Below are 14,498 nucleotides of genomic sequence, written 5' to 3'. Positions count from 1 at the left end.
TTATTCACCACACCCTTACCACCACGTATGGCTTGGTCAATCAGCAAACTAGCCATATCAATTGCCTCTTGAACAATTTTGGGTTTTGATGTAGTCATGCCACTTTGGATAGTTCCAGATAGACCCTCAATAGACCCTCGATGTACTGTTCCACCTTTCGATTCTCAGTAGCAACCAATTCCGGACACATCAGGGCCAATTCAAAGAACCTCTTGTAGTAGCTAACAAGATCATTACCAACTAGCTTCAAATCTCGGAACTCCCATTACATTCTCTTTATTTCATTACGAGGAGAATATTCTTCACTCATTCGCTGTTTAAGAGTGTCCCACGGAGTAGCATGTGCTTGATCAAGTCCCATGGCTGATGCGTAGGTATTCCACCATGTCAACGCACTGTCAGACAGTGTGCAAGAAGCAAACTTCACTTTATTCACTTCCCTGCATTCAGATATGCGAAACACTGATTCTAGCTTGACAGTGTGCAAGAAGCAAACTTCACTTTATTCACTTCCCTGCATTCAGATATGCGAAACACTGATTCTAGCTTCTCGAACCACCTGTTTAGACCACAACTGGTCCTTCAGTTCCACAGAAAGTATGTGGTTTACAACCCTAAACGTCTTGTAGGTGCATACCACAGGGCCGTTGTTGTTATCGTTGTTGCGGTTATTGTTGTTATGGCGGGCCATTTCGGCCCTCTCAGCTGCCATTCCTTCAGCCACAAGCCTTCGGACTAGAGCGGCGGTTGATTCTTTGGGAGGCATTATCTTCAAAACAAATGATACACCAGATTAGTTCAATGAAACCGTCATAAAAGTATACTAGCAACGACTAGTGATGCATAGTAAGTAGTAGTAAATCGTAGAGATTTAATAGTGATAGTGGTGAATAGTAGTGAGTAGTGTTATCTTGTAATAATAAACACTAGTAATATATGACAATATATAGAACAGTAGATCATCATGCATGTGAATAAATATGTCACCACACAACACATAACATGTTATTAAAGTAAAATATTTATCACGCCACTTGTAAATAATCAACCCATTATTCATATTAGTAAAATAAATAATCATCCACAAAGTATATATGTAATAAGCCGGCAAAACCACACCGGTCAGTTTAGGAACAAAATAAATATTATAATATAATCTCCAAATAGTGGAAGCAAGTAAGATGACACGAGATGCTTCTACTTGGGAGCACGATCCTTCTCAATTAGATAGCGAATGATCTCCTCCACTTAAGTAAGCCTCACATGTACACATCTAAGAGTAACCTCGTCAGTAGCAGAGGTAGTAGGAGTGTAGGTGTAGTGCTAGAAGATGGGCGGTTAGAATCATTCAAGGAAACCCTTGGAGCAACCGGGTTGTTTTTCGGTTCGAATACCCTCATACGGGCATTCTGTCTCCTCCATCCGCCTACCACATAAGGGATATGAAAGAGTGGCGGGTGAGCGAGGCCTCTTACCCAAAGTGCTAGGTTGCACCGGGGTAGGCTGTTCGGGCACAATCTTTTCTTCAGGCTCTTCTTCCGGATCTTCTTTCGGTTCCTCTTCCAGGCCCCGAACCAACGTGCACAGCGAGGACCATTAGGGGGAGGGTTGTAACATCCGTCCCACATCGGTTGGAGAAGGGAACGAAGCATCCCTTATAAGGGTGTGGAGACCTTTCCTAGCATGACGCGTTTTGGGACCACAAGCGCAGTAGATCCCATGAGAACTTTGCAGTTAAGCGTGTTCGGGCGAGAGCACTACCAGGATGTGGTGACCTCCTGGGAAAGTGTTCCTCGTGTGTGGTCGTCAAGAAAAAGTCGTGCCCTTGCGGGCAAAGCGGATAATATCATGTTACGGGGTGGCTGGACTGTTGCACCCAGGAATTCCCTGGGCTCGGCTGTCTCAAGCCGAATCCTAATTTGGGAATGCATTTTACTTTAACAAAACAATAAGTCGATTATCCTCCTTTTCAAATTTCTGCCATCATCATTTCTTTTTCCCATTATCTCTAACTTCATTCATATTATTATTAAACTTCTTTTTGATTTTAGACAACTCAATATCACATCTTTATTTCCCAAGCTTCTTGAAACTTTAGATCTACTCCTCAATTTTATGCATACTTAATCTTGCCAAACATACTTGCAGATCTACTCCCCATCTTTAATTTAATTTAACAGCACTGTTACAAATCCCTCACTTGCATCTCGTTACCTAATTTGCTGTAAATAAAAAAATAAAAATGAAAAACAAAAACAAAAACTACTAAAGATTTAGATCTAGATCTAGATCCAGAGAAGGAAGTGATTTGCGAGTTAATTTATAGAATACAGAGATGCGAGAAGTGGAGAAGGCATAAGTGAAGAAAGAAGATGAGATGCAGATCGAAAATGAGATGTGAAAGGATGAAGAATCAGATGAATCGGCGCATAGAGAGTTCTAGATATAAGGTTTTTAACTTTTTGATAAACTATTTGGAACTCTGACTCCTTTGTCTCCTTTTACAGCCATTAAAAATTACTCCTAATTAATTGTAATAAGTACGGAGTATAAAATATAAATATATATGGGAAAGTATATTTATTTTCGGATATCCGAATATCCGAAAATTTTGAAAAGTCCAATCCGAAACCCGAATCTGAAAAATCGGATATCCGATTTTCGGATATCCGAAAATCCGGATATCCGATTTTTCGGATATTTTCTGATCGGATTTTCGGATATTTCGGATTACGGGTTTGGATTCGGATATTATGAACACCCCTTTAGAAAATATATAATTTCAACATGAAAAACTGAAATCATCACTGTTCATCCCAATGAACCATGGTGTTACATTGGGGGCAAGAAGTGCCACAGAAAAGCAAATACTATCGATTCACATGTGGACTTGCACTGGACATTGATGGTCTGCTAGCTTTGAAACGTTACTGCACGGGTAAATGTGGCAGTAATCCAACTGTCTCCTTAAGGTAACACATGTATAAAATATATAACAAATTATTATTATTTTTAAATAGACAGTTAGGACTTTGATATATATTTAACCATTACTCAATAGGTTCAAAGTTACTATTCGTGTTGAGTCACTAGGACGGCGACGTTGACGCTTTTTGAACGTCAAGTCATCGCGTACATTAGCTTATCAGCTACATAAATCATTGACCGAGGACTAAGAGCAACCAAATGAAATGGATGCCCTAATAGGGAATACTCTTCTATTTAAACTTGAGGTGAATGGCTATAACCGTAGTAGATTATATCCAAACCACACGATTAAAGATGGGACAACCGACTCTGCGTTCGTTGCTAAATTTCAGGAGGGGTATCAGGTTCATACACACATTTTAATTTATATTTATGAAAGATTATATATATCTATGGCTGATTTCCAAGGTATTTGAATAATCTGACGAATATGTGTCACCGACGACACGTTGTCACAGGCCGGAAAAGGGAAAATTTTGAACTCTGATGTTGAACCCTCACCATCTAAAGTATCAGCTTCTACTAAGGTACATGCGTATCAATTCATAGATGTTCAGTAAGTAGTTACTTAACTGTAAAATGTCGTTTACTTATACATATTCTACATCTTGTGATCGTGATATGCCATACGCCCATACATATTTTCAGTTATAATGGACTTACATCATAGTACAAGTAAAAATCATTCTATGTCTTGTGATCGTGATATGCCATACGTATCAATCCAAACGTTTTATATTAACCTTGCTTATGTAGTACATGTCTCTTATTATTATTTAGCGCATTCCACAAGAATTATTTTATGGTCTTCCCGGAGTATTTCCTGGCTCTACCGTTTCGGTTGTAAATCATGAAGGAATTGAAGCAAAATGGGGATTCAAACACAGCCAAAGTACATATTGTATTGTCTCAAAAATGAATTGAAGTATGGAGATGAATGTGTAATTAGCTACAAATGTAGTCAAACAGTGTTCCATCTCACTAAGGTTAAAAGGGGTACAGTGATATTAAGTGTTTTCTCCAACAAAATCCATCAACAAGATATGTTATGCCACTTGAACATGTTTATTAACGTAAAACTATGTTTGTTTATGTGCAATTGTGCATCAACTTATGTAATGCATGTTAATATCATTTTCAATCACTGTATCATTTTTCGATATACAAATTTGAGTTAATATCATTTTCAATCACTGATTTTGGTGATAATAGTGTAATTTGAACCTTTTTGGAAATAATCAAACATTTATTATTTAGTTACAAGATTGACATATTAATACATAATATATTTTTCTACATAGTTCGCTGCTATGGCGGCTTCTGACCCTTTCAACCATACGACTTACATTTTCTTTTTAACTAAGAGGTCAAATATACATTGATTGAAATTCACAACTCCATAAAACATCAGAGTCACTCTTCTCCATAAAACATCATAGTCACTCTTGAAGTTGTGCCTAACAGAAATGTAGTAGCACACCTGTTATAGTAATTATGAATTATGATTGACCTTAACGGGTGATTGAAGCTTTAATTTGTGCCAAATTAAATCATTGATTTGTGCCAATTAAATCATTAATTTGTGCAAAAATGATTCAAGAATGGTTGTGGGATTCTCATGTATTTTTAAATCTTTCCCATGATTATAGGGAATACACTGAAGGTCTTCACATTGTTCATGACTGATGTGAAATCTAACTAAATACTTTGGCTTTCAGTTACTACTATATAACTCAAGTATACATGATTGTGATTTTGTTTGTTGAAGACTTGTACCTGTGTTTTTTATACATCACCTTGTTGGAGGCTTGGTTGAAAACGCCCCAAGAAATCAAACACACGTCCCATCCCGCCTAACTTTCTTCTCCCACCGGCCTCCGTTTTCGTCCATTTGCATCTCGACGGTAGCCCCAACTTCCTTCTTCCCATATGCATTAACATGGCACTTTCCAAGAACACGCGCTAATTTCTTTAACAAAAAGCTTTATTTGAATCTGCTGATTTTCTGAAAAGATGGCTAATAACAACAGAAGCTTCAACAATGCTGCTATAAGTAGTGTACATGAATCCCAAGGATCGTGACAAGACACACTCACCCTGAAGTAAATATTTACACTTTGTTACTTGAATTCCCTCGTATACATTAATAAGCACTGTACCACATCTAAAAAAAAATGCCCCCGATTTTTTTTTTTAATTATATACTTTTAAAAAAAAAATACGTTTCTTTAATTATGAATTGGTAATCGGTAACTTTAAATTCTAATTTATTTTTCTAGCCATATAAAATTAAAAAATTTAATAAGCGTAGGGGCTGTTTTGTAATTATCCGATTTTCATAAAGGGGTAAATTAGAACTGCATGCGAATATAGGAAGCAGACGGCCAATTTTTTTCATTCGCAGTTAATCCATTACTCGATTAGGGTTTATAATCTGGAACGTGGTTAATTGTATTCCCAATTCAAAAGCATGGTGAAGAAGGTATCGTTTTCTTCTTCTATTTTTTTTTTTTTTTTTTCATTTTTATTAATTAGTACTTATGCTATCTATCTATAGATTCATCTAATCAAACTTAATTGGTTAATATTTTTCAGGAGGGTATTATGATCTGTATCGACAATTCTAAATGGATGAGCGGCATAACTAACCGTCATAACTATTACCTTCAACTTAAGTGTGTTCGATCGTATTGCCGAGCTAAACTCAAGGTCCTTTCTTTTGTTATTTTAGGTTAACAATAATTTGCGATGTGAATATATTGAAGATGTTAAAGATCTTCATATGTCAATTATTGAAGATGATCCATGAATGAACTTATAATATTTTTAAATATTATGTTAAAATCATACTCGATACTCTACATTGAATCATCCAATATGAATCATATATTTGCTGGTACCTGGCTTGTGTTAAAATCAATACTACGTATTAAATAAAAGAGAGTCCTAATTAATTCCATCAAGATCTACTGGTCTATCAGGTTAGCCATTAATGTTGGAGTTGTTTTGTTACAGGCTAATCCGGATAATGCTATAAGCATAGTGACAACGGGTATTGAAGGTGTCAATAACCTGCTTGAACCTACTAGTGATCTTGATAGAATTACTAACGCAAATCAATATAGTCACATGTATCATTTTTCGATACAGGACCCCTATCAATTATACAGTTAGTCATTCACATAATTCATAATTCTCATAATCCATAATGAATTCGAATGGTGATTAGAACATAAGTGGTAACCAACATAAACCATTCATAATAATGATCCATTAATAATCGTTTGTTAATAATATCTCATAATGTGCATAAAATAGAGAATAACAAACTTCAACATAATGTGGATAAAACATAATTTAAAAGAACATAATCCTTAAACTAGGTTATTACATAATCACATGCCGGCAACATGCTCTAGAAAGAGCTTGGGAGGTAAACCTTTTGTAAGTGGATCAGCCAACATGTCATTAGTGCGTACGTACTCAATGGCAATGCTCTTTTCTTCAACTCTTTCTCAAACGTACAAGTACTTAGTGTCGAGATACAAACCAGCTCCACTAGAACTAGTGCTATTTGAGAAACTAACAGCAGCACTATTGTCACAATATAGTCTAATGGGTCGTGATATGGAGTCAACCACCTTGAGTCCAGAAATTAAGTTCTTGAGCAAAATAGCATGACTAGTAGCGTGATAGCATGCAATATACTCAGCCATCATGGTAGAAGTGGTGATTAATTCTTGCTTATGACTCTTCCATGAAACAGGACCCCCTGAAAGCATAAAAATGTACCCTGAAGTGGATTTCTTATCGTCCTTACATTTGGCAAAATCGGAGTCTGAGTAACCCATGACTTCAAGGTTATCCGTTCTTCGATAAGTCTACATTAAATCCTTAGTTCCTTGAAGATATCGCAAAACCTTTTTGGCTGCTTTCCAATGATCCATTCCTGGATTGGATTGATAACGTCCAAGCATGCCCGTTATGTAAGCGATATCAGGACGCGTACAAACTTGAGCGTAAACAAGACTTCCAACAACCGAAGCATACGGTATAAGTCTCATCTCTTCGCGTTCCAAATCATTTTTGGGACATTGAAATGAGCCAAAATGATCACCCTTAACAACAGGGGCAACTGATGGTGAGCAATTATGTATTTTGTATTTCTTAAGGACTTTTTCAATATATGCCCTTTGTGATAAACCAAAAATGCCACGAGACCTATCTCGGTGGATTTCAATGCCAATTACGTAAGAGGCTTCCTTGAGATCCTTCATGTCAAAATTGCTTGAAAGGAATCTTTTGGTCTCATACAACATATCTTTATCATTACATGCCAAAAGAATATCATCAACGTATAGTACTAGGATAGCAAATTTGCTCCCACTGATCTTAAGGTATATACATTGATCCACTGCGTTTTTCTTGAACTGAAACTTATCAATAACTTCATGAAATTTCAGATACCATTATCGAGAAGCTTGCTTTAACCCATATATGGATTTTTTTCAATTTACAAACCATGTGTTCCTTGCCTTGAACCTTAAAACCTTCGGGTTGTGTCATATAGACATCTTCATGCAAGTTACCATTTAGGAATGCAGTTTTAACATCCATTTGATGCAATACCAAATCATAATGAACTACTAAAGCCATAACGATCCTTAATGATTCTTTTCTCGAAATAGGAGAAAAAGTTTCATTATAATCTATTCCTTCCTTTTGAGTGTAGCCTTTAGCAACCAGTCGTGCTTTATATCGTTCAATGTTGCCTTTTTGGTCTAGTTTTTTCTTATAGACTGTGATGACCCGAAAATTTTTGACTTATTTAAACCAATTCTCTATACGATTTATTATCTTAACACGTTAAACAAAGTCTGTTAGATTGAGTCTCAAAATTTTAGAACTGTTTCATATATACAATTACCTTTGATTACTCTCGACGATTCATGAACAATTATATGTATGTATATATGTATATATATATATATATATATATATATATATATATATATATATATATATATATATATATATATATATATATATATATATATATATATATATATATATATATATATATATATATGTGTGTGTGTGTGTGTGTGTGTGTGTGTGTGTGTACAAGTAAAAACGACTTTCCTACAGTAAAACACTATTTGCTACAGTGAAACCGTATTTTGCTAAAGTGCTACAGTGAAAACGGCTTTGCTGCAGTGATTTGCTACAGTAAACACTATTTGCTACAGTAACACTATTTGCTACAGTAACACTATTTGCTACAGTACACTATTTGCTACAGTAAACACTACTGCTACAGTAAACACTATTTGATGTCGACGAACTAGCAAATAAAAACGGAAAAGGCGGCCATGCGATCGCATGAGCTACAGTAAATCGAAAAGTACTATAAAAGACCAGTTTGTTCGACGATATACTTCATATTTTATTTTCATATGTAATTTAAATTTTAATTTATAATTATAATTATAATTATAATTTAAGTTTAATAATAATAAAGTATATTCGAGGGTGTTTTAATTCGGGTTTCAAACCGCTTTAAGCAAAGGAAATATTGGGTATTGTTCTTGAATCCAAGGCCAACCATACAGTCGTCTACCATCATTACGTCTACGCAATTTGCCTACAATATTGAGTCTCAATATTGAACTGTGAGTTTATAGTCTCCCTTTTTAAATACTTTAAATATTTTTGGGCTGAGAATACATGCAATTTATTTTAAACACAATAAGACACAAGTACATACTAAATTCTACACTGAGTTAAACCGAAAATCCCTTAGCTTTGGTAACTAGTAGCTGCCAGTACATAGGATATGGACTGGTGGGCGCGAATAATTGTATATGGATCCATAGGGCTTGACATCCCCGTCCGAGCTAGAGCGCTAGCCTTTTAACGGACGTATGTTATTTGAGTTTAAGACACGTTGGTTTGCGTGTATTAAAACGAATGGGGTAATTATCACTATAGCGTTAAGTTTAGTTACCAGGGTGCTCTGTTACGTAGAATCTATTGTTAAACTTTTGATGAAATCTTGTGGTCTATCTTTATATATGTTTATGACTCGAGCAAATAAACCTATAACTCACCAACATTCGTGTTGACTTTTTAGCATGTTTTATTCTCAGGTCCTTAGAATGCTTCCACTGTGTTTATGTGTATGTTCGATCACATATACTCTTTCAGGATGGTTTAAACATTCATGTGACTTTGTTGACTCTATTTGTATATATAATCATTGAATGAACCTCTCTCTGTTATAATTTCGTTGTCTGCTGTAATGGATTTCTGAGTTTGTTGTCGTATTATTTGTGGTTCTTATAGGTGAATGGAAACACTCAAAGAGTGAGGGGCATGACGATTATGGTCTTCTTGTGAGTGAGAAGGCTAGAAAGTATGCAATTGTCAAGGAGCTAGAGAAGCCTGTTGAGCTTAAGGATGGCACCATTGTTCTCCAATTTGAAGTTCGTCTTCAAAATGGTCTTGAATGTGGTGGTGCGTATCTGAAATATCTTCGCCCACAGGAGGCTGGATGGACCGCAAAGGGATTCGACAATGAGTCTCCTTATTCAATCATGTTTGGCCCCGACAAATGTGGTGCTACAAATAAGGTCCATTTCATCTTGAAGCACAAAAACCCTAAGAGTGGAGAGTTTGTTGAGCACCATCTCAAATTCCCCCCATCTGTCCCTTCAGACAAACTAACCCATGTGTACACTGCCATTTTAAAACCCGACAACGAGGTTGTCATCTTGGTTGATGGAGAAGAGAAAAAGAAGGCTAACTTTCTTTCATCCGAAGACTTTGAACCTGCACTTATCCCTGATAAAACCATTCCTGACCCAGATGATAAGAAACCCGAAGACTGGGATGAACGTGCTCAAATTCCTGACCCTGAAGCCAAAAAGCCCGAGGACTGGGATGAAGATGCACCTATGGAAATATTGGATGAGGAAGCTGAGATGCCTGAAGGATGGCTTGAAGATGAACCAGAGGAAGTTGATGATCCAGAAGCTGTGAAACCCGAGGATTGGGATGATGAGGAAGATGGTGAATGGGAGGCACCCAAAATCGACAACCCTAAATGTGAATCAGCTCCAGGTTGTGGTGAATGGAGGAGACCAAATAAGAGGAACCCAGCTTATAAGGGTAAGTGGAGTGCTCCTCTTATCGATAACCCTGCTTACAAGGGTATCTGGAAGCCACGTGAGATTCCAAACCCTAATTACTTTGAACTTGACACACCCAACTTTGAGCCGATCGCTGCCATTGGTATTGAAATCTGGACAATGCAAGATGGCATCTTGTTTGACAACGTTTTAATAGCAAGTGATGAGAAGACCGCCTCATCAATCAGGGAAACCACATGGAAGCCCAAGTTTAAGGGGGAAGAAGAGAAACAGAAGGCCGAAGAACAATCAGCTGCTTTAGAGGGTCTCAAGGGTATTCAGGTATTTGCTTTTACCATGTACCAAAAGTTCACTTTTTGATTCTTTTCGTTGTTGTGTAATTTTGTTTTATTACTTTAACACGTGCAGAAAGCTGTTTTTGATGTTCTTTACAAGATCGCCAATCTTGACTTTCTGGGCGAGCACAAGGTCAAGGTTGTGGTAAGTCACTAGATGTGGTATTACCAGATAAGAACGTATCAGTTTTTTTGTTGTTGCGTGTATTTAAAACTTCCTATTCTATTATTGCAGGAACTTATTGAGAAGGCAGAAAAGCAACCAAACCTCACAATTGGTGTCCTAGTTTCTAGTTTCAGTTGTTGTCCTCTTTAGTGTCCTGTTGAAGCTGTTGTTCGGTGGAAAGAAAGCGGTAAGTACCAAAGTTTGCTATCCATTACATTAACAAAGTTAGAGTTGGCAAGATGGGGCGGGGTTGGTAATATATATGACATTTTGATGTATTTAAAGCTGCACTTTATAAGTTGGTTAACTAATTTTTAATAGGTTATGTGTATTAACTACTATGTAATATGTTTAGCCAATTTGATCTAATCTAATATGACACAACCCAAAAGGGAATGTTTGTAATTGTACTAGATAAGTTTTATGTGTTGACTATACTTATGAACCTGAGAACTTTTTTTACAGGCACCGAAGGTGAATGTGAATGTTGCGGCGCCAGCAAAGAAGGATGAAGGTGAAGCCTCAAAGTCAGCTGCAGCAGCAGCAGCAGAAGGTGAGGAGGAGGAAGAGAAGAAAGAAGAACAAACTGAGGCTCCTCGCAGGAGGACAACTAGACGTGACAATTGATCATGCTTTAGATTTACATTTGGTAGTAGCTGCTAGTGTTTAGTTGATTTTTTTGCTTCTATTTGAGTTTTTTTTTATCTTTTCTTTTTTGTTTTGATATTTTTGGTAAAACACATTAAAAGTTTTTGTCGTTTAGAACAAAACGAAACTTTATATGACGCTGTAAATGAGAGATTTCTATCTAGAAGGTAGCCATATATTGTACCAATTCGTCGTTTTCTCTATGTTAAAGTGAATGTTTTTCTCCATCATTATATGAGATCTGTAAAGAGTCTATTACTAGTATACTGATTACCTAGTTGAGCTCTGTTTGAAAGGCTCTATTAATTTTTAAGATTTCTAGACCATTTTGCACATTGAATCAAAACATTGGTCAAAGTTCGAGAGTATATCGATTGGCAAGCATTTGTAAAACTAATTCAGTTGATGCAATCGAATGTTAATTTGTTATAACTAGATATAAGCAAAGCACATGACTCATGCGAAGATAAACTTTGGATAAAACACTCCTGACACAACCGTGAAAGTACTTAAACATTAAAAGGTACTGGATCCAGTATAGCTATTGGTTATACTTTGACTTGCCCATCTGATGTAGTGCTATAGAAGTCTAGAATCCACTTTTTGAGATATGAAGTTTTATTTATCTGCAAGTAACATGAATTTCAAATGGTTTAGTTAACTACTAACTACCATCATCCGGATGTTAAGACTTGAACGTTGTCCAGATGTTCTTATCTGACGCTGGCTTAAAACCGCATTTACATATTTTACCTATCAAACACGGTGCAGTTGTTTTTCTAGTATGGTTTACATCACTAAGTTGTTTTAGGTCAGGTTTTATATATGCTTTACCAGTATTGCGTTTCCGTGTATGTTCGATCACATTTACTGTTTCAGGATGGTTTAAACATTGTAATATTGTCGTCGTATAAATTGTTTTATTACTTTAACACGTGCAGAAAGCTGTTTTTGACGTCCTTTACAAGATCGCCAATCTTAACTTTTTTGGCGAGCACAAGGTCAAGGTTACGGTGAGTCGCTAGAGGTGGTATTACCAGATAAGAACGTATCAGTTTTCTTTGTTGCGTGTATTAAAATCTTCATATTATATTATTGCAGGAACTTATTGAGAAGGCAGAAAAGCAACCGAACCTTACAATTGGTGTCCTAGTTTCGATTGTTGTAGTGCTCTTTAGCGTCTTGTTGAAACTATTGTTCGGTGGAAAGAAAGCGGTAAGTACCAAAAGTTGGCTATCATTTACATTAATAAATTGAGGTGGCAAGATGGGTGGGTTGGTAATACATACGGCTTTTTATTGTATTGACGCTGTACTTTATAAGGCGGTCAATTAGTTTATAGCACGTTATGCGGTTACAGAACAACACTGTAACAATAATAAACCAAAGGTTATAAGAGGCTGCTTACAGAATAATACTGTTACAATGAATAAAGTGAAGCATCTTAAGAGGTTATGCGTATTGCCGTCACTAGTTAACTAGATATGTTTTCTTTGTCGACTATACTTATGAAACTGAGAATGTTTTTTACAGACACCGAAAGTGAATGTGGCGACACCAGAAAAGAAGGATGAAGGCGAGGCATCAGAAGCAGCTGCAGCAGTAGCAGAAGGTGAGGGGGGAGAAGAGAAGAAAGAGGAACAAACTGAGGCTCCTCGCAGGAGGACGACGAGACGTGGCAACTGATCATGCTTTGGAATGAATGTTGGGGTTGTTAAAGTATGCCGTGGGCATTAGATTCACATTTTGTAGAAGCTTCTACTGTTTAGCTGGTATTTGCATAGATGATTACGTTTTTCTTCCGTTTTTGTTTTTGATATTTTGTTAAAGAACACATTAGAAGTTTTTGTGGTTTAGACTAAAATGAAAACCTATATGACGTTGTAAATGAGAGATTTTTTTATCCACAAGGGTGGGCGTATAACGCATATTTGTAACAGTTCGTTGTCTTCTCGTTATAGTGAATGGGTTTTGCTTTGAGAGAATTTGGTTACATAGTTGACCTGTACTTGAAAGTCTTCTTTAGTTTCTGGACCGTATTGCACATTGAATCAAACATTGGTCAAATTCGAGAGTATATTGCCTGGCTTTAAGTGTTTGCAGAAGAATTTGACTAGCCAAAAGTTTGATGATGTATGTAAAGAGTTCCACTCATTCAAAATATCCGGCGCCGTACTATATGCCAATTGATGTATGGTGGATGTAACATTTTGAATGGTGCTTAACTTTTGTCGACCAAGTGCATTATTTCGTAGTTCAAATAATAATAGCTGAGGGAGACAATTTTTAGTAGAAGATACTCGAGTAATATCATTAATGCTATTTTTTAATTATAAAAGAGAAAGGAAGAGAAAAGACGAGGATTAATTAACGAAACTTTCTCTCTCCAAAATAAATCTCGGGAACAATCCGGCTAATGAAGACGCTACTATATTCTTCCTATTCATTCCCATCTATTTACTTTCTTTTCTCTCCAATATTAAACTTGGTAACAAAGTGTAATAATTTGTATAAAAAGTTAACAATGCATACGAAACCGTCATTAATCATCTCAAAAATGTTGGGTCACGCCTTCAGATCTTTTAGAATTTAGGTTCGCAATATTTTTTCTCTAAAAGAAGCGCAAGTTTTATAATTTGTAAAATCTCTTCGTCATCCGAATACGATTATTGATTTATTTAGAGCTTCTCAAACTAGCACTTCTATAAATTGAAGGGTTCAAAAGTATATTTGTGATACTTCTTGTATCATACTAGATTTATGAGCCCGTGCGTTGCACGGGTACTCATCCGCAACAAAACTATTGAAATTAAAAATCTAATATGAATTTACGATATTATACGGATAGTGTCTTAAATAGTGTTCGTTGTTGAATTTCTAAAGTATAAAGAATACACATCACCAATACTTGGAAAAAATTTCTTCATACAGTTAGTTATTCATTACACAACTTAAGGCTTATGGATTCTTGTAAACACGAAAAAGATAAAAAAAAAAAAAAAAAAAAACACACTCTTTAAAGTGGTAAGTGAATAAACATTTTGTGTCCGGCTTTAGTCGACTTTCATTTCGAAAACGGTAAAAACCATAAGACACACAGATGTTTGGTTTTTTCTTAAGATTTTTTTGTTTCAACCTCCATTTGTATATGCGTTTTGCAATATTGAAGCAAGAGTTTGTTTGGAAGACGGTAAAAAAAATCAAAATCCA

The 14,498-nt window shown here is 36.1% G+C and overlaps 1 protein-coding gene across 1 annotated transcript; it reads left to right on the top strand.

The window, feature by feature from the left end:
- The first annotated feature begins 9,163 nt into the window (after nt 1-9,163).
- Nucleotides 9,164-12,974, top strand: LOC139858990 (calnexin homolog). The gene is made up of 9 exons (XM_071847813.1): nt 9,164-9,199; nt 9,303-10,460; nt 10,548-10,619; nt 10,710-10,760; nt 11,106-11,231; nt 12,230-12,301; nt 12,390-12,503; nt 12,624-12,722; nt 12,822-12,974. The coding sequence occupies exons 1-9, from the start codon at nt 9,164-9,166 to the stop codon at nt 12,972-12,974; spliced, it is 1,881 nt and encodes a 626-aa protein (XP_071703914.1).
- Nucleotides 12,975-14,498: the final 1,524 nt, after the last annotated feature.

Source organism: Rutidosis leptorrhynchoides, chromosome 7, assembly GCF_046630445.1.
Source record: "Rutidosis leptorrhynchoides isolate AG116_Rl617_1_P2 chromosome 7, CSIRO_AGI_Rlap_v1, whole genome shotgun sequence".
Lineage (NCBI taxonomy): Eukaryota > Viridiplantae > Streptophyta > Magnoliopsida > Asterales > Asteraceae > Rutidosis > Rutidosis leptorrhynchoides.
This window is presented reverse-complemented; position numbering and strand designations above follow the sequence as displayed.

Excerpts from the sequence above, each read along its gene's own strand:
- LOC139858990 (XM_071847813.1), top strand. The coding sequence starts at position 9,164 with ATGTGTATGTTCGATCACATATACTCTTTCAGGATG. Across the intron at positions 10,761-11,105 it reads ACCTCACAATTGGTGTCCTA|GCACCGAAGGTGAATGTGAA; the intron begins GTTTCTAGTTTC and ends CTTTTTTTACAG. Across the intron at positions 12,504-12,623 it reads TGTTCGGTGGAAAGAAAGCG|TTTATAGCACGTTATGCGGT; the intron begins GTAAGTACCAAA and ends GCGGTCAATTAG.